Genomic DNA, 23,496 nt, shown 5'->3' with positions numbered 1-23,496 from the left:
AGGAGGGTCCCAGTGTGTGTGTTGGGGGGGGAGTAGGGTGGTGCTGCTGGAGGAGGGAACAGGGAGGCCAGAAACCGGCTACTAGCTCCCATCCAGGGGCATCTGTCCACAGCTCATATTTTTCTGTCAAGTGACAGCTAAATGAAGAGAAAACTAACTTTACAACAGCCCACTTCACGCGTAATGAATATGAATGGGCATCCCAGAGCCTGTTCCTTGGGATTATCTGTGAATTGACAGGTCCTCCCACTGACTGGGCCATCCCTGCCGGCATGTCCCTTGGCTGGGGTTGTGGGCAGCCCTTCCACCTGCTTCCCATTAGACATGCTCCCCTCCGCCCCCACACCCCTAAGACAACCCCCAGGTCTCCAGATGCCTGTGTCCTCAGGCTCACTCCAGAGGTGACCTCAGACCTCAGCCTAGGCCCGGTGGTTCCCCAAGACCAGGCTGGGGCTCTGGCCACTCCTTCTGGGAAAGGAAAGGGGAAGCGGCCCCACACCTGGAATCTCAGGCTCAAGCTCCCTTTGCTGAGACTCCTCCCTGCCCCAGTGAGGCCCACCCAGAGAAGATTCCAGAGCCTTAAATCTTGGTCCTGGCAGGGGCACTGACACTGGATCAGGACTAGAGTGCCTTAACCCGGGCGCCCGTCAGTCCAGGCTTCCTGCCTCAGTCTGGCAATGGGAAATGCTTTTCACCAGAGGCATTCAATCCTTCTTCCCCACCTCCCCCAACCATTTACACATCAACCTGAAGTACAACCCTGAAGTGCAGACCTCTGCAGCCTCAGACAAGAACAGAGCCCAGCATGGCCAGGAACTGGGCAAACCATAGCGTTTCCTTTACCCAGCTGAGTGAGTGCATGCATACCTTACCCCTGCGCAAGCCTCCCCAACAGGCATTTCCCAGCCATTTTCACCTGGAGGGCAATGAGCCCAAAGAATCTGCTTGGAGCCCTTGTTCTTGATGCCCGAGCCCTCTCCCTTCCTGCTCAATGACTTCAGGCTCCCCCAGCTGTCTCTTCTCCAGTAGCAGGGCATGGGCTGGGACTAACGGGACCTGTGGTGGGCCCTTCAGATGTCGTCTCTCTAGCTACTATCTTACTGCTTTTCCATGCTGTTATGGCTGTCTCTCCATCCAGCTGTGAGCTCCAGAGAAGTTAGATCATGGTGACCTATTCATCTGGACATCCAGGGCACCTAGCATGGGGCCAGCCCAGAGTAGGCCTTCAAGGTATGATGGCAGGTTGCTAAATGAGTGGTTGACTCTTCTGAGAACCTTCTGGATTCAGAACAGTGAACCAGACATATATAGGGGATATAAGGAGCCCTAAGACATAGCTCTGGTCCTTGAAAGGGATTTCTATTTCCTAGGGGACACAGAAAATGGATGCAAATTCGTAGAAGGTTACAATTGGAAGGGCCACTAGCAATACTAAAAATTGCTACCATTTATTGTCTCTTGTCAGCCAAGTACATAGGTCCATTATTGTATTAGTCCGTTTCTGTTGCTTATATCAAAATACCTAGAACTGGGTAATTTTTAAAGAAACAATATTTATTGCTTATAGTTTTAGAGGCTGGGAAGTCCAAAGTCCAGGGAACACATCTGGTGAGTCTTCTGTGGTGGTAGCTTTACAGCACTGCAGGGGTCTCACATGGCAGGAAGTAGCAGGGCAGAGACTAACCTCTCAGTGTTCTCCTTTTAAAGCTTCAGATCCATGCCCCTGACTGCCTTTATTAATCCATTCACTACAGCATGGTCCTATAATCTAATCACCTTTTCAAGGCCCCACCTTTCAATTACCATAGTAGGATTTCCTACCCTCTTTACACTGTCACAGTGGGTACTAAGTTTTGTGAGGACATCAATCCACAGCAATTACCCTTTTTAATTTTTTTAACTTTTATTTTTTTTATAAAGATGACCAGTATGGGGATCTTAACCCTTGGCTTGGTGTTGTCAGCACCATGCTCAGCCAGGGAGCAAACCGGCCATCCCTATATAGAGATCCGAACCCATGGCCTTGGTGTCATCAGCACCACACTCTCCCAAGTGAGCTACGGGCCGGCCCTATCCTTTTTTATTTTTGGTGGCTGGCTGGTATGGGGATCTGAACCCTTAACCTTGGTGTTATAACTCCATGCTCTAACCAACTGAACTAATGGGCCAGCCCCCATTATCCATTTTCTTATTTAGCCCTTGCAATAGCGCTATTAAACCAATTTTTACAGATGAGCCAACTGAGGCTTAGAGTTTGATCACCTCAAGGTCCCTCCGTGAGTAAATGTCAGAGCCTGGACTGAAAAGGGTGTATCACCTTAGTTTTATTACCAGCAGCCTAAGGCTGACTCTGACAAGCACCAAATGAATTTAACAGCTACTGCTTCTCTGAGCAGTCAGTTCATTAGAGGACAGACAGGAAGCCAGCCTCCAGGGAGAAAAGCCTAACAGGGATGGCAGGGCAGCTGACACAGGAGTCTTCTGGGACATAGAAGAAAAAGAAATTTAGGCTCAGGCTGAAAAGGAAAAAAAGGTAGCAGCAAGAGCCCCCAAGTTACCTTGAGGAGGACACATTCGGGACACACCAGTGGCTAGGCCAACGCCCAGCTTGAGTGGGCAGTTATGGCCTACAGCTATGAACACGTGTCATCAATCTTCTGTGCTGGGAACCATGCTAGAGCAAATACTAAGTGTTGGCTCAGGTAAATAAATGAGCAAATGAAGGCACTGGTGGTATGTGCTGGGGGCTACAATGATTACTAGGAAAGGGCGGGGGGAGTAGACAGCACTGCAACCAGAGACCTGGGTTTGAATCCTGGCTCTTGCCAGGACTGCATGACATTGGGCAAGTTCTTCACCCTTTCTGTAACACAGTTTTCTCATCTGCAAATAGGAATAGAGATTGTAATGGGACTTACCTTTCAGGGTTATGATAAAGAATAGGTATGACATTATACATAAAGTGCTGAGAACAGTGGCTGGCATACAGTAAGTACTCAATATTTGCTGGCTACTGCATAGAAAAGGAGCCTTCAAGAAGTAGTATCTAATATTGTGCCTGGCACCTATTTGGCACCCATTATGCTATAATTCTTATAATTAACAAGGACTGTTCCCATCCTTAGGGTGATACAGCCTCGGGGTAATCCACCTTTTGGTGGACTAAAGGAGCACTGGACCGAGCCTGGTTGGCAATAATCAACATTTTACATAACTCAACCATTTACAAAGGGTCTTCATGTACCCTGCCCGTCTCATGACCCAGATGAGATTAAAAGCCACAGAGAGTGGGTGGCTCCAAAAGCCATTTCTGTACAAAGACCTGGGTTCAAATGGCCAACCTGCCACTAACACACTCTGTGGCTCTGAGAAGGCCCTTCTCTCCCCAGGCCAGCTCTTGTGTCTACAGATGAAGGGATTCACCTGCCCAGGATTTACAGCCCTTGCAGCCTTGATATTCTATGTTCTTTTTTGCAGGTCAGAGGAGAGATTAGGAAAGTCAAAAGAGGAGCAGGGGGACAAAGCCTCAGGCCAGGCAGGTTCAGTAACTTGGGCCATACTGGTGGAGCAAGAACGTGAAAACGCATCTTGTCCAAATTAAAATCTCAAGATACATACTTCCTATTGGTCCTAGCAAGAAACAGCAGAAAACTATCATGCACACACATAATGTGTCAAACTCTCTTGTCCTGTGCAAGTTACTCTGGAGCAAAGGGCCAGTCACAGGGATTCCATCTCATAGGCTATGTGACTATCAGGAGTATGCTGCTGGCTTCCACCTGTTGCTCCTATCCATGCTGGCTCATCAAGGCCTGTCCTGAGTGAGGCTCAACAGGACCCAGGCCTGGCAGGCACTGAACATAAGAACCAACAAAGGGAAGGTTCTCCCCAGAATGTTTCCTTTATAATTCAAGACCCCTAGGAGATTACAGACCCTATACACATTGCCTATAGGTAAGATAAGAGACCTTCCAGCAATTCTGAAAAGGAAACACTCCTTTTACCAGCATCAAAGTGATGATATCCTCAGATGCAGGTCCTCAAGATACGGCTAGGTGGAGGCAGATGTGACCAGAGATCTGAAAGCCAGAGTGTAGGCTCCAGGAGACCTCAAACTGACCCTACCACAAAGCTTTTCCTGACTTCTCTGTCAGCCATAGAGAGCTCCTGGACCCTCCGTCACTCCCTTTCCCACTGTGAAGCTGACTCCTGATGATCTGCTTCCCAGGCTCTGAGCATATAAGTTTCCTCTCAATCCTAACCACGTGCCCCAGTAACGGCCTACAGTACCTGACTCCCCACCCACCTTGACTCAGCCCCTCCCTCCCTAGCACTGAAATTGGTTTGGCTGAGGACAGCTCAGGGGTGTGATCCAGAGAAACCTGGGGTGTCTACTGAAATTATATCAAATCCAGGGGTGTGGGACAACTTATTCTAGCAATCCGGAGCCCAGGAGCTGGGCTGGAGCAATCCCAGATTGATGTAGGAAGACAACACTTGGGATAAGTACCAACTCCCCCTCCCTTTCCCCCTTTGATGGAAAAAGCAGGCAGTCTGGTGGAGGACAACTGGATAACCTATATATTCTGATGGGAAAAGCTACTTTCTAGACCTGGAGGAGATATCCATAAGCCATATTTTCTGCAGACAAGGCAATAGGGATTGCTTTTGCTTCCTTTTAATGTAAACAGAATACACAAACACATTAAAAACCCCAACATGACACAAGAGAATACACACAGATTTACATATAGATATTTACAGGCCCTTGCAAACCAAGAGGAAAAATGGCACCTCTGGTTAAGGGAAGCTTCTCTTCCTACCTCGACCCTGTCCCAAAGCCATGTGCTGAGGCAGCTGCAGGAGCCTCTGCGATTGCTTCTGGATAAACTTTAACAGGAGGCTAGAATGACATCAGAAACCCCCAGAGCACAACCAAATGCTGACTTTCTGGCTTTGGTCCTAATCCTAAGCCTTTGTCCTTGGCAAGCTGACATGCCAAGGATTGGTGTGTCTCAAGAGGAGTCAGCATGACCCCTGAAATTCAGATGCAATAAGAAGTGGTTCCCAGCCCATATCAACTTTTCCCATCATTGGGCTGACTGTGAAATGAGCTGCAACAACCATGTCCAAGAGAGGAGGGTGGGGGAGAATGAAGGAAGGGATCCCAAGCAGAGAAATGACTGTTCCTGAGCAGGACGCTGCAAATTAACCAGAGGCCAACCTTGGCTCAGCCACAGCCCAGAGCTGGCCGTGGAGGACACGGTGGGGCCGTGCTGCCATCTAGAGGGAGAATGCAGCACAGCAGCGATGAACCAGGATAATCACTCAGGTACCTCGAGATCACCTTTTCTTTCTGTTTGTCCCCTGCCCAGCAGCCTCACTGCAGCAGCTCTTCCCAGGAAATAGGTTTGGAGAAGACCTCCCTTTCTAACCAGAGGTCATAGTTCATCTGGAAGTCCTCAGGGAGGTCCACTCGCTGGCCCAGGACACTCTGCAGGCAGTTGTCCACTGGCAGGAAGTCAGGGTTGCTGTGGGCCCGGTCGTAGCGCCGAGCATTGAAGCGTTCAATGTTAGCACGGAGGGCACACTCCTCTGCCTGGAAGTCCCAAGGCCGAGCATCAAGATCTGGGACAAACCAGGAAGACATGGTTAGGAGCCAAGCCCTGTAAGAGCTGCCCATAGGTTCACTGCAGCTAGCTCAGGGGCCAGACCGGCCAGGGCTGGGTGTGTTGACCATTAACTGGGAGCAGGACACCTCTAAGCCCACCCTCAGGAAGACTGGCAGGAATTCTTTCCTAGATACAAAACAGAATCAGGTATAAAGAGAAAAACTACATCTACCGAAAACGAGGCTTAAACTGCAGAGGTTATGTACAGCTAGAGAGGGAAAGCCACATGCACAATACACTTCTCTAAAAGTGAAGTTCTCCCCAGCTCTCTGGGGTCACAGGCAGGACCCTGGAGATTCCCTCATTTGCTCATTTTCTCTCAGTTCCCTGACCAGGCATCCTGTGCCACTTTGGGCCTGCACAAATTCACAGGGCATTGGGAGTACAGACACAAGCATTTAGCCATGGTGCTATATGCCACAATGTGCAGATACAAGCAGTTGGGGTGGGTGAGGGAGACACACTGTGGGCAGACGGAATGGTATGGGCAGAGGCCCAGAGCCCTGGGTGTGCTGGAGCCCGAGCTGAGAGCAGGTAACGAGGCTGGAAAGGAAGCTGGGTCAGATCACAGAAAGGAGAGGGAAGGAGTATGGACAGCAGGCCTCATATGCCTTGCTTAAGAGTTTGATTCTAATTACAAGAAAAATAGGAAGCTAATGAAGGATTTTAGTCAGGGAGGTAACAGCACAGATCTGCATGTTGAAAAGATCACTAGGGCAAAGTCTAAGGAATTGGTGGAGGGAAGAAAGTGGAGGCAGGGAAGCCAGTCAGGAGCTATGAGTTTTTTAGGTAACCAGAACTAAGGAAATTGCAATGGGGTGAAAACAGGGGCCCAAGTCTTGTGACAATTCCTAGAAAAGGAATGACTTGGAGGAGAGGGACAGAGAGAATGGGGAATGGCCAGAGAAGCCAAGCCTGGGTAGCTTCTCAAAGTCCTTCCTAGAGCTCCCATCCTGATGCTACAAAAGCAGGATCTGGGCCCCTTCCTGTTCCTCAGTGGGAAGCTCAGGGCAGAGAGGCCCCTGTGGTACATGAAGGATGTCACCTTTCCCATGCTTTGTGCAAAGCTCACCGTTGCCATATGCCCAGTCGTCATTCAGCCGATGCCGCACCTTCTGGTAGATGGCAGACATTGTCTTCATGTTGCTCTTTCGCCACTGCCGCCCCAGGTATTTGGTCTGCACCTTTAGTAGCTTCAGCACATAGAGCTGCATCATGGCTTGTTTCACCTTCAGGGCCCGCTTCAAGATGGGGGCTGACTTGAACACCACCAGCATCTTGGAAGGGGCACAAGTTGAGGGCAGAAATAAATGCACACACCCCTACACTCCTGCTTTACGCTTTGGGGGTTACAGGCAGGGTGACAAACCATCCCTGTTTCCCTTGGACTGAGGGGTTTCTTGGTACACAGAATTTTAAGTGCCCAAACTGGGAGAGTTTCAGGCAAACTGGGATGGTTGGTCATGCTAATTATTGGTCACTTTGGCATCTGAAGAAAAATATAAATTTCTTCACCAGAAACATTCCTATGTGCAAGTACTCATAATTTCAGAGGATTCATGGACCTCCCCACCCCAATGGCCTCCACAGACCCAGGGTGAAGAAGACTCTCAGAACCCTGGTTATGTTACCAATCAAGATTATTAAGAGGATACAGAAAAAGCACTTCTGTGAGTGTGGATTTGTTTCAGTGCATGACTGAGCCTCTTCCAGCTTCTAGTTCAACTCATCAGAGAATAGGAATCAGCCCTTAAAATGCAAGAATGTGGCTATAGCAAAGTGAAGTGAGAAGGCTGTAGCTGTAGCTGCAGCAGCAAGCCCACCTGGGGACTCCCTACTCCCAGTGTGAAAGGAAGATACAGGGCATGGCATTCTTCTTTGAGCTCTAAGTTTCACATCTGCTGACTACAGCGACTTACCATTGTCCTTGAATGCTTCCATTTCGTCAGCTTGTTCAAGATCCGAAGCAGATTGATACAAGAAAAGAGGTTCCTCCAGCAAAACTGGTTATTGTCACCTGCTTCCTGCAAGGTAAACCCAGCAACAATCATAATCCTCACAGCTGCGGGGTGCTCAGCAGTTTCTAAAAGGCCCTCGTATATATGACCTCAGAGCAGCCGGGTCTCCCTGCCTCTAACCAGGAACCCCCTCCTCTCTGAGCAGCCCTAGGCAGGGGACTCCATCCCAGAAGGTGGCAGGGGATTGGGCAGTGGGAGGGCTCCCTAGGCTTTTCCTGCAAGAAACATGGACCATGATACTGGGGGCTGTGGCCTCAGAGTCCAGTGTGGGAAGAGGGAAGCAACTCTACCAGGTAAGCTCTGGGCCAGCACCCAAATCTTTCAACTCTGCAAGGTCCCTCCCCCTGACCATTTCCATGCACTTACAGTGCTTTAAAAGACAGGCACTCAAAAGTGACCTCATCTGTGGAAGACACTTCTGTCCCTGTGTTGGGGAAGGCAGGCTCTCCACCCACTGACCCTCATGTCCAAAGAACAGCTGGGGAGAGCCCAGCCACTCACCAGACTCTCCGCAGTCAGCTCTGGCAGCTCATGTACCACACAGTGAGGGTAATCCAGGACAGAAATGCTGCAGAGGGCAAGAAAACCCACATGCCCACCATGAGCAAAGGCCTGGGGTCTGATGGAGCAGCTGTGACTGAGTGGGCTCCTGGTTTTCCTCTCCCACTTGGAGCAGACGTAGGAATCTACCTTGTCTGCCCCACCCATCTCCCCAGCTATGAGATGAGGTGCTACCTGCTACAAGAGAACTTGTAGGGTCCCCCTGTGGCCAGAGACTAGCTTGTAATCTTGTTAAGGGGTGAAGACCCTACTGCAGCTTTCCCCATAGCAATGAATCGGGGGCTGGGGGAGGAGACTGCTCAAGGCAACTAATTTCTGCCAAGCCCTACTGGAGATGGTGTCTGGCTGGCAGCTCCCCCTGTGATGCATCAGAGAACCACAGCTGGCACCAGGCTGGGGGGAGGAGGTAGAAGTCAGCAAGACAGGGCATTAAAGTGCATATGGTCGAACTCCTTAGAAACAGCAGACAGCCCAGACAGTCTCCTCAAAAAAAAAAAAGTAGAAGGCACACTGAGGGCAGTTCTGGAGCTTGGGATGAGAACCCTCCTGCCCAGGCACAGGCTGAGTCACCTGTCACTAGACTAGTTGGACACAGATCTGACACACAGCATTCTCCACAGGCAAGGACCATATCTCATGCATCTTTGTGTCCTGATGCCTGGCAGAGTGCTGGCTCATAGGTGCTGGAAAAATGTTAGCGGAATTGACTCAGTGGGAGAGACCAGCTGGAAGCCCTACCATCTCGCCATACCCACCCCTTCCTAGTCTCTGGTCCTTGTCACATACTTGTGTGTATTTAGTTTTTTGGGGTTTTGGTGGGTTTTTTTGGCAGCTGGCCAGTGAGGCAATCTGAACCCTTGACCTTGGTATTACATCACTGAGCTCTAACCAACTGAGCTAACAGGCCAGCCCTCATCACCTGTTCTTGGCAGTGATGTAGGACATGATGTTTTGATTGAAGAACTTTAGAATCAAAGGGATGCAGTTGGCAAACACCAGGTGCTGGGCCATGTATTCAAACTGAAACCAAGAGAACAAAATAAGTATACTCCTGAGAACCTTGCCTTCTTTCCTTAGAACATTCATGCAGAGATCAAAGGAGTTCAAAGGCCACGGCCCCTGTTCTTGCAGACTGGAGCAGCAGCACTGCCTGAAACCTTGGCCCATAGGATAAGAAGGAAGGCCCTGCACATACCTGGTAGACGTGGTTCAACTTAAAGTGTTTGAGCAGCAGTAGCAGGACAGCAGAAATGGCCTTAACAATGACCTCTTTGTGTCGGTTCACATCCACTCCCAGCTTCATGCTCTGTAATACTGTGGTGCTGCAAACACAATTGCCCAGTGAGCACCAGCATGTGCAGCACCTCATTTCTAGGCGTTCACAGCAGTGATAGACTCCTGAGCCTCTCTGGGCAAAGGCTCCCCACCTTGCCACCCAGCCCACGGATGTTTCAGATGTTAGGCCCCGGACTCCACCTACCGACCTACCAAGCAGTCTAGCTTGGCACAATTCATTTCTTCCCCACAACACCCAAACACATTCTTAGTCTATTTCCCTGCTTCTCCTCCAAAAATGAATTTCTCATTTCCAAGACCTCCCCTAAGCTTCTGCCACCATATTAACTGTGTTTCCCAAAGTATGTTCTGTAGAATACCAGTGTATTGAGATGTTTCATATTATGTGAAAAAAGGGTTTTGGAGTCAGAAAAATTTAGGAAGCACTGAGTTACATCAGTGCTATGATTTGAATGTTTGTCCCCTTCCAAAGCCCATGCTGGAACATAATCCTCAATATGGTATTTGAAAGGTGGAGCCTTTAAGAGGCTATGGCCTCATGAATTAATCTGTTCATGGATTAATGGGTATCATGGGTGAGAACTGGTGGCTTTATAAGGAGAGCACATGAATGTGCTCCTGTCAGCCTCTTGCCATGTGATAGCCTGTGTCACCAGAGACTCTGTATAATCCCCACCAAGGAGAAGGCCCTCACCAGAAGTGCCCCCTCAACCTTGGATTTCCCAGCCTCCACAACTGTAAAAAATAAATTTCTTTTCTTCATGAATTATCCAGTTTCAGGTATTCTGTTATAAGTGACATAAAACATACGAATACAATCAATTTCTTAATTCAAGACTTCTTATTATAAATCCTGAACTCTTTTTCCAGGGACCTTCACACTGGCATAGTGTTCTGTGATCTTCCCTTTGGTATGAGCCAATCCCTGCCTCTTCCCTCACCTGGCTATCACTGCCAGACTTCAGGGCCACAGCCACCTGAGAACTGGGCTCAGAACTGGGCAGTGTTGGCAGGTAGGCAGGAGATTAGATCAAGTCCTGGGTCCTTCTCAAAGTAGAACATAATCTCAATTTGTATCCTCACATCAAAGAGCTATGAGCTCACGGCCCAGGGAGGAGGAAGCCCTAAGGATTTCACCCTATTACCCTGAGACATCTGCCAGCACTCTGCCTGCCGGTTCACTGGTGAACAGGACTCTAGACCCAGTTCAGACTCAGCTGTTGGCTGGCAAACTGTCCAGAAACAACCCAACATGTCCTGGGTGTCCCAATCACACAGTATTAGAGGGAAAGTATTGGGAAATATCTAAGGCAGCCCTATTCATTTTACAGAGAAGAAAATGACTTTCCCCAGCTCACTCAGGAGTTCACTAGGTGGCAGAATCCAGATCAACTGGACCTAGCCATCTACCTAACCAGTGAAAGTATTTAATCCAACAGTTTCCTTTTCCTGAGTCAGGAATATCCTAAACTTAACCTGCAGAGAAGCTGCCAACAAAAGAATCCAACCTTGCAAAAGGCAAACATTTTCCCTTTCCCCTCTACCCTCTGTCCCCGACCTCCATTCACAGTAATGACACTCACGGCATCTCCTCAGGCAGGACATCTGCTAGGATGTTGATTGAGTCTGTTTTGGCTTTTGAGGTGGGAGCTGCAGCCAGCAGGATCTTCAGGAGGGCAATCTGGGAAGAGCAGACTGTTCAGACATATGTATGAGAAATCCCAGGGCCAGAACTAAGCCCTGAGAGGTGGTCTTTCCATAGGTCCTCGGGTGGCAGACGGAAGGGGTAAAGAAGATTGGCAGGTCATGCTCTCAAGGCCAATATAGTGGGGAGGGGATCCCACTGCAAGAACCTACTGATGGCCACCAAGAGGGGTCCCAGACACAGAGCACTCACCATATACTGAGGCAGGCTGGGTAGTAAGCCTTGGTAGAGGGTTTCTGCAGGAACTTGCTCGACTTCCTCTTCTCCCTTTTAACACAATGGGTACAAATACAATACCCAAGTCCAGACTACAATTTCCCGAGCCAGCTTACTAGCTGACTGTGAGAGAATTCGTAAGTATCGATGTAAATAATGTTGATGGTAACAATAGCAAACCTTGCACACACATGCCAGGCACTTTACTTGCAATTACTCAGTTAATCTTTACTATAGCCCTATGAAAAATGTACTGTTATTCCTATTTTACCAGTGAGGAAACAAAGCACCAAGAGATCTAGTAACTTGCCTAAGTTCCTGCCCAATAAATGGTGGAGCCAGGACTCAGAGGCAGGTGCCCGGTTCAGAGTCTGTGCCCTTAACCCCAGCACTGGGAGCTCGACTGGGAGCTCTTTGAGGGCAGAGCCTGGAGCAGCTTTGTGGTTTAGGCTCAGCACACTGTCCGGGCACAGCTGGGGATCCTGTGCGTGGAGAGAAGGTCTCCAACTCACCCCTGAGAGAGGAGAGCGAAGGTACTCCTCCTCCATCTGTGCCTGGACCTCTGCGATGGATGTGTACTTGTGCTGGAGAGAGACAGGAGAGGAGGCGATGGGGAAACGACCCTCACTTTCTGGCCAAACTCCCCACCCCTGGGAAAGACCCCACACATTTTTCTTTGAACAGCCTTCTGAAAGAGGGCCAAGTCATCACAAAGATCCCTAACTAAAATCCCAAGCCCAGAATATTTTTCTAAATGGGCATCTATCTCTTACAATGAGGGTAAAAAGCCCACAGTAGATTAGAAAAAAAAGCAAATTAAAGTAGGAAAAAGGGCTTTCAGATAGCTGCAGTGACAGGAGAAAATGTATTAAAAGCAAAATCAAGTATTTAGGGCCGGCCCATGGCTCACTTGGGAGAGCGTGGTGCTGACAGCACCAAATCAAGGGTTAAGATCCCCTTACTGATCATCTTTAAAAAAAAAAAAAAAAAATCAAGTACTTAAGGCCTAGCTGTACAGGGATCATTCAGTACTACGAATTTCAAAAATATATTAACAGTTACACTCCACATGTGGTTAAGGGAGACACCTCCTCCCTATTCTTGATGTTCCCTCCCATGTGGAGGGACATGCATTTGCAAAATCCTCCTGGTCCCTTCCTGCCTTTTCCACACACTCACTCCTTCCCTCTCTGATGGGTAACTATGGAGGAAGAACAGGGCAGTCCTTGCCCAACCCTTTTCTCTTTTCTCTTTAGAATCTGCCTGCCTGCTGAGAGCCTGTGCTTCTTCTGCTTTTCCACCAGGCTTGGCAGGGGCCCACATCACTGCTTGGGACAGTACAGGTAGATCCACCTAATTCTGGAAGTTTGATATTAGGGCACCTATTGCTGCATTCTTAAGCCTCATGCTCCATTCACTCCATGAGCAATAAGCCAGCATTGCAGTCTCCATATGCCTACTCCTCTGTCTCAACTGCCATAGAATTTAAGCAAGAAAAAGGGAGGACTATTCATAGGGTCCCTTAAAACTCCAACAATAACTGTCAGGTAATATAATCTTTAATGAACATTCAGTCAGTCCCAAACAAAAGCTCAGCTAAAACGAAGTATAAGTAAAACTTATACTTCAAGGGTACCCCACAGTCCACCCATGCCTCCACCCCAGGTTCTCTCAGACAGACAGCAGCCTTAAAAGGCTTCCCCCTAGGGGCTTATCTCACTATACTCACTTGGGACCAAACTAGGCCAAAAGCTCACCCAAAGCCACTTACCTGTTTCAGAGTCTTGATGCTTTCGTGGATTGGCCTGGGCAGTCCCACCACGGTGTTCGTGTCACTGGAGAATAAAGAAGACCCTGTGTTGAGTCTAGACATCTAGTCACCAAAGGCCAGGAGAGTGAACTTCAAAAGGAACTCAGACCACACTGACCTGCCTAGGGTGTAGCCTATGAATTTGCTGCGACTGGACTCAAGGAACATCTCAATGTCTTTCTCTCTGCCCAAAAAAGAGAGAAAGGTTTTCATCAAACGCTGTTTCAAGGTGTCACGACTAGTAGAAACATAGAACATCCAGAAATTGTGAAGCCAGAAGAAAAAGTCTCTCATAATTGTTTTTCTTTTTAAAAAAAGGAAAAACACTGAAATCTTTAGACTATTTTAATGCTCCTTATAATTTTGTTGGGTCAACGAAATATGTGTAACTAGTTTACCCATAAAATCAAGGTGAAAAATATAACTAATTTACTCAAAAAATACCGGAAACTTAAAAGCATACTTTATTCAGTCATTAATAAGTTTGTCAACAGACTTTCTCAAATATTTAAAAAGTTCAAACACTTAGAGCTATATGCTACTGATTGTTCATACGGATCACACTTCTTGTCTCAAACAATCAGCACATCTTGTGTTTTCTTTTTTCTTTTTTTTTTTTGCACATCTTGTGTTTTCTGATGACCCGTTCTGCATTCCCTTCACAGATCACTGAATACTGAGACTCTATCAGGATTGAGAAAGTGACCTCTATATCTGCCCACATGTTCATCTATTTTGTAAGTTGTTGCCTATAAAACAGATACCAATTATATACCTCCAGGTACTTTACCATCCATCAGTTTACCCAAATATATTGCAAACACTTTAATAATGATTCTAAAGAAACTCTACCTTAATCTATTATTTTTTTTTCTGTTAAAAACCACATACAACCCCAGAGAGAATGGGGATGGGTTCATTTAAATGCTCGTTTTTATTTCTTCCTATCCCCCTTCACTAGCAACATATCTACCAAGAGCCAGCTCAAATTACTGACTCAGGAGCCATACATGGCCACTCTGTATGACACCAGCAAGGGCAGCTCCCTAAGATTCCCAGGTCAGCACAGGGCACCTTATGAGAGCCTCCTCCCACAGCCAAGTCAACCTAACCCTGCAAAGGACTTTGCATGGTAACTCAGGCCAGGGGCCAGGCCTGGAGATGTGAGGACTCTGGCTTCTAGAGCCAAGAGTTTTCTGGAGATCTGAGACTCACCTGACCTTGGGAGCCCATGGGAGCCCCTTTGGGCAGGTAAGCCTATCGGTCTGGGGGTGCTGTAGTGGAGGAGGCATCACCTCATCTCGCTCAAGGGGGAACGTCTCCCCCTCCAGACTGTTGTCATCATCGTTCTCCTCTTCCTCTTCTCGAGTGTCATCAGCCTTGTAGGGATCCCGCTCGTTGAAGGCATCTAAGTTGTCCTGTTTTATCAGAGCCTAAAAACAGAGAGAAGGGAGGTCAGACAATAAGAGCCAACTGATGAAACAGAAAAGGAAAATGTGGCTAGAGTAGATGTAACACAGAAGAGTGTTGGGTAGAGAGCTAACAACAGTGGAAAAAAAAACAGAGAGGGAGTCAAGACTGGGACCAAATGACAAATCATTTCTTGCTCCAGTCCCTCAAAAGTGCCATGTCCCTAATACCCATTATAAACTGGGCCCAAGGCTGGGGACAAAGTGTCCCTGCCTCAGAGGCTTCATTTGGACTAGCTGATCAGAGTGGATTTCCAGCAGCCCAGCTCTCCCAGGGACCCTGCTGCTGCGTACATGTACCTTGAGAGTCCTTAGGAGCCACAGGGACCTTCTGCCCTCACCTTGTGCTCCCGGCGGCCCCGTTTCTGCTGCTGCTCAATCAGATCTGAGGCAGATGCTGGTGGTGAGGCGGCCCTCATGTTGCGGATCACTTTGATGCTGTCTTCAGGCAGCGGGGGAAGGCCCAGGATAGTGCGCTTCTCAGCCTTCATGCTCTGCAGCTCCTCAAAGCCACCCAGCGTGCACTGCATCACAAGGGTGCAGAGCCAGGGTCAACATGTCCACAAGGCTGGTCCTTGATCACTGTCAGGCTCCAAAGCACCCACGACACTATAAACCACATCTTTACAGAGACCCGCAAACCTCTGACAAAGAAGTAATCTACCCCAAAGGAGACTTCAGTAATATCAATAAGGGAGAGGAGAAAAAGGAGCACAGAAGGGGTGGAATTGTAGGTTAACTGAACCTAGGACACAGAAGATAGAGTTAATTCTGCACATATGACACGCCCTTCAATCTAAAAATAAAAAAGGGCAGACTGAAGAGCCTAACCCTTTAAGTTCCTAAAAACGTCAGTGAGACTCATATGCTTCAAAAGTCATACATGCCAGTCTTCCACAGTAGAACTGGAAATATATTGCTGGTTGCTCAAATTTAAAAAAAATAGTTTCATCCAATCATCTCCCTAGAAGCCAAACCCCCAGCACGGTACAGCAATTTTAAGTTGCTTAGTTTCACTGTTAATTCAGCTTTCCTCTCTGGCTTCAGCAAGGCTTCATGACAAACCAACAGGATGTCTCGCCAGGATAAAACGTGCACATGACTCTTAGGAGGGCCTAAACATACCGCGCCCTGGCTGCACAGAGCCAAGCCACTCTGAAAGAAGGAAGAGTGAACCCCAGTGATAGTAGTAGTCCAAACTCTAGCTACACTTTCTTTCCAGGTCATTCCTCCCGGTGGGAAGGGCTCCTGACTTGGCCTGGGCCTGATGCTGACAGTGTCCCTAAGCCACAAGGCTGGCCAGGCAATTCCTCTGGCACCCATTCCCTCACTAGAAACAGTCAGGTCCCACTCCATACCCTGAGAAAGATGGAGGCTTGCTCAGGGCTCACTCTTGCTTCCTTCAACTGACCTCTGAGCAAGGGGCCCACTGCACCAGCTCCAACTCTTCCTCAAACTACCTCACACACTCCAGGTTCAACAGCTTCTTCCTGAGAGGCAGCTTGTCTGGGGGAGAAGCTGTTCTATGACTGAAAAACCTGGCTTCCAGGGTCAGGGGGCCAGTGATCTATTCTGACTCACAGGTCAAGTCCTCTTTGGCTGCAATGGGCCAAAAGTGACAGTAGTTTAGTCGTCTGCTTTCAGGAGCTTTTTATGTAATTTTTTTTTTTTAACCAAAGTGGTTATATAGTCACACAATTCAACATTCAAAAGGATATAAAAGGAAAAGTCTCCCTCCTGCCCCATCCCCTAGCATCTGAGTTCCCCACCAAGGAGACACTCACCAATACTGTCTTCCAGAGCAGCAAGAGAACTTTCTTCATGGGGAAGTGAGGGGCATGGCCGCTGCAAAATTTGGTCACCATCCCAAACAGCATGATGGCAAATGGCTCATTGTTGTACAGCGGGGAGCCTACAGGCAACACAAAGGTATCAGGGCCACAGGCAGCCCACCAGGACCTTCCCAAGCCCTCCAGCTTCAGTTCCAGGCAGGTCCCCTAGAAATAATTCCCAGGGTCCTACCAAGCTCAGCCCTGAAGGTCTGTCGCATTGTCCTCCACTCGGCCTTGTCACCCTCGCACTCCTGGTGAACAGTCTCCACAATCAGGTACATGATGTTGAGCAGCACCCTGAGGACAAGAGCCAGCTCATAATGAAGTAGGAGGGGAAACCAGGAGAGCTCCCGTGGCTTCCTCACATCCCAGCTAACGTGAGAAAGGCTAGCTGGTAGGGGGAAGGTTGTAATGCAGCGAAAACTGAGAAAAGAAAGGTGAGAGTCTGCGAGTCCCACAGAACAGTGCTTGTCTTTCCCTCCTGGTGATTTCTGCACTGCTTCATGCTGCTCTGGCTGGGACCAGATCTTACTCTGTTTTGTATCTCTAGTGCCAAGTGCTTATTCAAAGCAGGTGCTTAACAAATGATTGCTCAATGAATGAACATGAACAAGAATGGCCAAAAGCATTTTAGGCCTTAAGCTTCCTGGAAAGAAAAAACAGAGGTAGGAGTGAGCTGTGTAGGTCTAAGCAAAACAGGATCACAGGGACAACAAAGGCAGGGCTTACTATGACGGAGTGGAAACCAGGAGCAGGGAGGTGACACCCAGGGACCCTAACTACAGTGGAGACCACCACAAACACCCAGTCTGAAAAACTTCCAAATACATGAAAAGCGAGAGATTTCAACCCTCAGAAATGGAAGTGTGATCTTGTTGGTTAGCAGTTGCTGTTACTTCCTGCATAGCTTGTGAAATGTGATGAAGGTGTCAGGACTAATCCAATCAGATGAGGATCAAGCTGTACACATGAGAAAGTGGAAGCCCAAGGAGCAACATCATGTTTCATCCAAATATAAAATACCCCACAACCAAGTTCTCAGCAACAGTGCTGGCAGGAGGCTCATAAGTGGCTTGACCCTTGATTTCCTTTGGGAATTTCAATCCAGAGCCCCACCTAGGTAGAGCCCTCAGCAGCCCTACTAATCACTCACACTGAGCCCATCACACTTGCAGATTACTGTGTGCAGAAAGAATGCACATATGGAGAGGAAACCCCACACCACCCTCCCATGCCCTGCTCTCATCTCATCTCTGGTTAAAGCTCAGGGAGGCCAGGCTTGCTGCTTGCCTTACCTCAGGTCTGTGCTATCAGCCAGAGAGATGGCGGGCTTCCTCACCGCACTGCTGCACGCGGCACTGTTGCTACAGGAGAGATTTGAGAGTCAGCACCTTCCTCCAGCAAGGCAGGTAAGTGATCCACCTGACAAGTACTGTCATGGGGGAACAAAATGCTATGAGGTGTGCTTAGACTGCACAAGAGGCCATAGCACACAGTGGGTAAGAATTCAGGCCCTGGATCAGACTGCTCAGGTTTGAATCCTGGCCTTTTCACTTACTAGCTATGTACTCTTGGGCAAGGTACTTAACTTCTCTGTGTCTTAGTTTCCTCATCTGTAAAATGGGGATGATGATAGTATCAATGTAATTAACATGAATTAGTACATGTAATGTCCTTAGAACAACGCCTGGGACATGTAAGCCCTCAGTGAGTGTTCTTAGCTATTATTATTGATGCCATTACGCTTAGATGAGCAGCAGCTGACCTGTCCATCTGACAAAGGGCAAAGGTGATAGACTAGAGTCAACCTTGGTTAAGTCATTGTGTCAGACTTGTGCCTGACCTCCTGCTGAGGAGAAGATTGCAGGGCAAACACAGTGGAGTCTACGGGTTCAAAAGAGAGTACAAAATGAGAAGCCTCCTTCTCAGAGGCACCTTAGGCTTGGGCAGGACCCACACTGTCTGGAGCAAAAGTCCCAGCATTAGGGAAATGCAAGGACCATTAGTTAGATTATCATTAGTCTCCATTAGTCTTCAAGATGTACACAATCAACTCCCCTGTTATTCAACCCAGGAGGTCAGAACATATCCTGGGACCAGATGCTCAGCCCCATGTGGCCCATTTAACCCTCTCAAAGCCTGCAAGCTCAGTCCCCCTTCCCACCCCTGCCTCCTTTTTCCTACTCAAGCCCCGCAGAAGTGCTCACTCTATTTCCATGTTCAGAAGCTCCACCAAGGCATTGAACGTGCCCACCTCCAGGAGCAGAAAGATGTTGTAGCGCATCCAGGACTGCACCTCTGCCTCCGAGATGCACTCCCCAAAGGTGCCTGCAAACACAAGGCACAGCTCAGTGAGCCCCTCCCCACATCTGACTTGGCAACATCACTGGCAGAGGTGCCAGGGGTCCCTGGGGATGTCCACTCAATACCTTGGGCTACATAGAGAATTGCTCGAGCCACCTTGAGTCTCTTCTCCCTGGCAGTGACTTCTAAGCCATCCAAGAGCCTCATGGCATGGGTACGGTGCTGGTTGGTGTCCAGCTCGGTCCATTTCTTGTCTGTCACTGCAGGGCAAGAGACCAGTTATATCTGAGCCCAGAAAAATCCCACAGTGGAATGGACCCAGTGTTAACCCACCAAATTCAGGACTGCCACAGGACCAGAAAGACAAGTTTTATTCTCTAAGTAAGGGATAAGATCACACTGCTTCTCTATGAATTTGAATTTCCAAACTGAAACACTGGTATTTTTCGTGCAATTTTAATCACATCAAGTTTTTTCCAATACTCACATTATGAACAGCCACCGCCAAAGTGCCCACAAGTATACTCTAGATGCTGCATCTGCCCGTGAACGAACAATCATAGTTCAGCATGTTTCTTGGGCCACTCCAGGATGACTTAGGTCATTAAGATGCCTAAGACAATCCCTGAAGCGCTCATGATGCAGTGTGCAAGGAACCGAGAAGTAGGGGAAATCATCTCACCATGGATCCGGAAGTCCTCCTCAAAGCATTTTCGATTCATCAGGAATTCTGGTCCTTCCGTGTAGCTGTAAAGCTCTGTCAAAAACAAAGTCTCATCACCATCAGCTCCACATCCACATCCCACACCAGGAGAGAAAGCAAATCATTTGCTTCTAGTCTCAACTCTGGCCTTGTGTCTCAGTGACTCCTGGATCATCCTCTCTAATGACGAAGGGGGCGTCTTAGTGCTCCAATATGCACAATGGAGATAATGCTGACTTGCCTTGCAGCTGATAACCAGAATACCAGTGAAGCACAAACCTGGATACTTCCAGTCTGATGTGCATCCATCCCACCATGCCATGCCAGAGCTGACCATCACCCTAAACATATGCTTCTCAAGTGGCTACTACCTCTTGAGTAGGACCTGCACGATGGAGGCTGGAAAAGCAGCTCACGTGACTTCACCTCACAACATGAGTGGAGTGGTAGTGACAGATGTACACAGACGCAGGCACGTTTACTAGTATCCCTCATGACCCACAGCCGTAGGAGAGACCACAGTCAGGGCCATAGCGTATGGCCAAGGAACACCACTAACCATCTCACACTGGGACTGGGCCATAGCCAACTGAGCTGAGCACACAGAGACGCTTCATAAAATTAAGGACAACCCAAAGTTATGAGATACACATAGCTTGAATCAAATAACCAACACATATTTTATACATATCATTGATAGGACTAACTAGGTAAAAAAGTGAACTCCAAAATAATATTCATTCTTAATTTTCTTAAAGACCGATTTAAAAAAACCACCTCCAAATAACATGAAGATCTATGCTTTACCTGATAGCTCTGCAGCCCACTTGTCTGTGTCAGCATACTCAAACTCGAGGTCTGGCGACTCAGAATAACCCTGTTGAGAAAAGAAGAGAACTTTATACAAAAGATGATGCTGAATATTTTCCAAAGGATGAAACACATGTTTCCAGAGACACTGTTGTGTCACAGGACACCACTACCTCCACTTCTTTGATATTTCATCACAATATTTTGTCTCCTAGTCTAGCTTAGTCTCTATTAAGCCCTTTCAGAGCACCTTATATTTTTCCTTCAGAGCACTTACCATAACTTATATATATGTAACTATATATAATTTAAAAGGGGCATGTTTATCTGTTTAGTATCTGCCTCTCCACAAGACTGCAAGTTCTTTGAAAGCAGGAGCTTTGTCCATTTTGCTCACCAATGATTTCACAATGCCCAGCAGAGCATTTGGCATGAATGAGTGAATGAATGAATAGTTGAGTATTTATTATACTCAAAGAAATACCTGTTGAATGAATGAACACAAAGCTTCTGTGTATTTTGTACAGTGAATGACCATTCCACATGATGCTAAAGATTCCAGAAGCCTCACTTTTTCTAGCTATTGGGCTATCAACAACAGCTCAGGACAAAATGTGTACTGAAACCCTTAGCCTTCCTGCCCTTGTCTCAAATTTCAGAACTGACAGAGATAGCTGTGGCCAAACAGATCAGCTTCCCTCCCACACCCAGGAATGAACGTGACAAAAAGAATCTATTTACTGCTAGGGATAGGTGATTACTGAGAACATACCATCCTGGAAGCCTTGAACTGGAAAGAGAGGAAGCGAGAAAAAAATAGGTAAAGTCTTTAGGCTTAATTAAAATCTACTTGGGGAGACAAAGACTACCCACAAAACGACAAAACATACCCATGAACAAGAACTATACTCCTTATTCAGAGGCAAGGCAGTATACACTTTCACAAGTTACTGAGCTTCAGTTTCTTCATTTATGGAATGAAGATGACAAAAATCTTCCTTGAAGGTTTTTAAGGATTAATCAAAATTATGTAGCATATAGAGGGCTCTCATCAAATAGCCTCCTTGTTCTTCAGGCATTGATGAGGCTCCCAAACAAATGATTTCAGCTATGACTAAAGAAAGAGCACAGCATGTACATCTCTAAGTAAACAGGTTTAGACAGGTTTCCTAGCTTAAATGTGCCCATTTGACTGCCTTTCCATGTGTTGAGTCTATATGGAAATTAAACAGTAGGAAAAGAAATTAAAATGCATCGAAGGATACTTATTTGACCACTCACAGCTACTTAGGAAAAAAAAATTTTTTTTTAATTTTTTGGGCGGCTGGTGGTCCAGGGATCGGAACTTGGGACCTGCACTCTAACCAACTGAGCTAACTGGCTAGCCCCTACTTAGGAAAATTTTAAATTACTTTTTAAAACAGTAATAATTCCTCCCATAATGAAGGTGGGTTCATGCCCACCACTTTCATAATCCTCCACACTTGAAAAATTACTGAGTAGTCACCATTGATGTCCCAGCACCATGCCATGCAAGGGCTCCTAAAAGGTCCGTTCCTCCGCTTTTTCAAATAACTCACTTCAAGCTCAAAGTACTTGAGCTTGACAATTTGGGCTTGACAATTTTTGACATGTTTTACCAGAAGGTTAGTCTTGACAACAAAAAACAAAAGTTTGAGAGGAAGTGATTTCACAGGTCTAAAGAGAGTATCAAGTATCACCACTTTTTGTTATGAGCTGGTATTTTATGCTTGGACAAAGAGGATTCCCTCTCATTAATAAGCGCCTTTCTGCTGATGAGCCTAGGAGTTGTTTCAGGTGAAGGAGAATACATAGTAAGTGCTCTGGGAACGTGCCAGTTAAGATGCTCTAATAGGCTGGGGCGTGTGTGTCTTCATTCATGATTCTGCAAAGGGAAGCAGTGGGAGGAATTCTTTAACTAGGGGTGAGGTGAATAGTCAGCCCCAGACTATGGTGTCTCCGGAACAGGAGGAAAAGCTCACTGGCAAGAGAGAAGGGAATGTTGAGCCCTAACTCATGTTTGAAATGCGTTTCTCTGATCTTCAGCAGTTCAGCATCAGGAGCACTGGGCACAGCAACCTCTAGGCACTGTCCAGCCACAGCCTGATCCAGCACTGGCTCAGGTGGAGGGAACCTGGCATGTCCCCCCCTCCTACTCTCGAAACCTCCACCCGCGCAGTACTATTAGAGATAATTAGCCCGTCCGACTTCTAAGTACCTTCTAAACCCTCGCCGGTCCCTCCCCTGCCCACGCCCGCCCAGGACCAGAAGCCAGAGCTGATCTGAGATCGGGACGCAGCCACCTGGCCCCCCGGAGAACACGCAGACCAACGATCCTTCACCCTCGAACTGGGGCGGCGGGCGCCTCCCCAGGGGCTGTGGCCCCGAGACCACACCCACAGCCCGTGTCCGAGGGCAGCAAACGGGCGGTCACCAGCTCCGGGAGTATCTCCCGGGCGGCGGAGCTCGGGCCAGGGATGCCGGCTTCACGCCCCCGGCCCCGAGAGCTGCCAGCTTCGCTTCCTGTTCCCTTCGCCTTAAAGTGACAGCTCCCCGGCCGGGCCCTGCCGAACCCTCTGGGAAGTCCGGCTTGGCCCCGAGAGCGAGCCCGGGACCCCCGCCGTCGCCTGCCGGGTGCTAGCCTCGCCCCCCGGAGCTCCTGACCTCCGAGTCTTTGCGCTGGTTGCGGTTGAACTCTCGGGTTTTGCCCCCGGGCAGAAGGCCCACACCGGCCCGCGGTGCCCCGGGTGGCTGCACGGTTGTCGGCGGCGGAGGTGGCGGCGGCTGGGGCTGCTTGTTGTTCACAATCAGCGGGCCGGGACTGCCGGCTGCCGGCTCCATCTTGGCTGCTCCACACCCCCGGCTCAATTCGCGGACAGTGCCGTGATGCACCTCTCGCGTGAGTTCCCCCAGAAATTCCTCTGGTCGCCATATTGAGTGTGGCGGAAAGTGCTGGAAGCTGTCTTGGCTGCCAAACACATCGCGAGATTCCCTTGCCTGAAGTCCTTGACTTCTTGGTCTTTTTAGTTTCCGCTCCTTCCTTCGAGTCCCACTTTATATGTCCTTATCTGTCAGGGCT

General features: G+C 48.3%; 1 protein-coding gene across 3 annotated transcripts; it reads right to left on the bottom strand.

Moving 5' to 3' along the window:
* Positions 1–4,675: 4,675 nt before the first annotated feature.
* On the bottom strand, positions 4,676–23,265 carry STRIP1 (striatin interacting protein 1). Of its 3 annotated transcripts, none has more exons than XM_063104512.1 (21): positions 23,082–23,265; positions 20,394–20,463; positions 19,566–19,640; positions 19,009–19,143; positions 18,787–18,907; positions 17,875–17,943; positions 16,770–16,876; positions 16,532–16,659; positions 15,089–15,271; positions 14,494–14,711; positions 13,397–13,462; positions 13,240–13,303; positions 11,981–12,052; positions 11,445–11,519; positions 11,131–11,228; positions 9,447–9,573; positions 9,171–9,271; positions 8,192–8,258; positions 7,592–7,696; positions 6,745–6,949; positions 4,676–5,628 (listed from the first exon to the last, which is right to left on the bottom strand). In XM_063104512.1, the coding sequence occupies exons 1-21, from the start codon at positions 23,256–23,258 to the stop codon at positions 5,381–5,383; spliced, it is 2,511 nt and encodes an 836-aa protein (XP_062960582.1). In that variant the 5' UTR covers positions 23,259–23,265; the 3' UTR covers positions 4,676–5,380. The 3 variants fall into 3 exon arrangements, with proteins under 3 accessions (XP_062960582.1, XP_062960583.1, XP_062960584.1); XM_063104513.1 differs by having other exon boundaries at positions 17,875–17,937; XM_063104514.1 differs by lacking the exons at positions 19,566–19,640; positions 20,394–20,463; positions 23,082–23,265 and adding an exon at positions 19,371–19,394.
* Positions 23,266–23,496: the final 231 nt, after the last annotated feature.

This window comes from Cynocephalus volans, chromosome 8 (genome assembly GCF_027409185.1).
Source record: "Cynocephalus volans isolate mCynVol1 chromosome 8, mCynVol1.pri, whole genome shotgun sequence".
NCBI lineage: Eukaryota > Metazoa > Chordata > Mammalia > Dermoptera > Cynocephalidae > Cynocephalus > Cynocephalus volans.
Note: the sequence above shows the minus strand (reverse complement) of the source record. Positions and strands in the feature narration are given on the sequence as shown.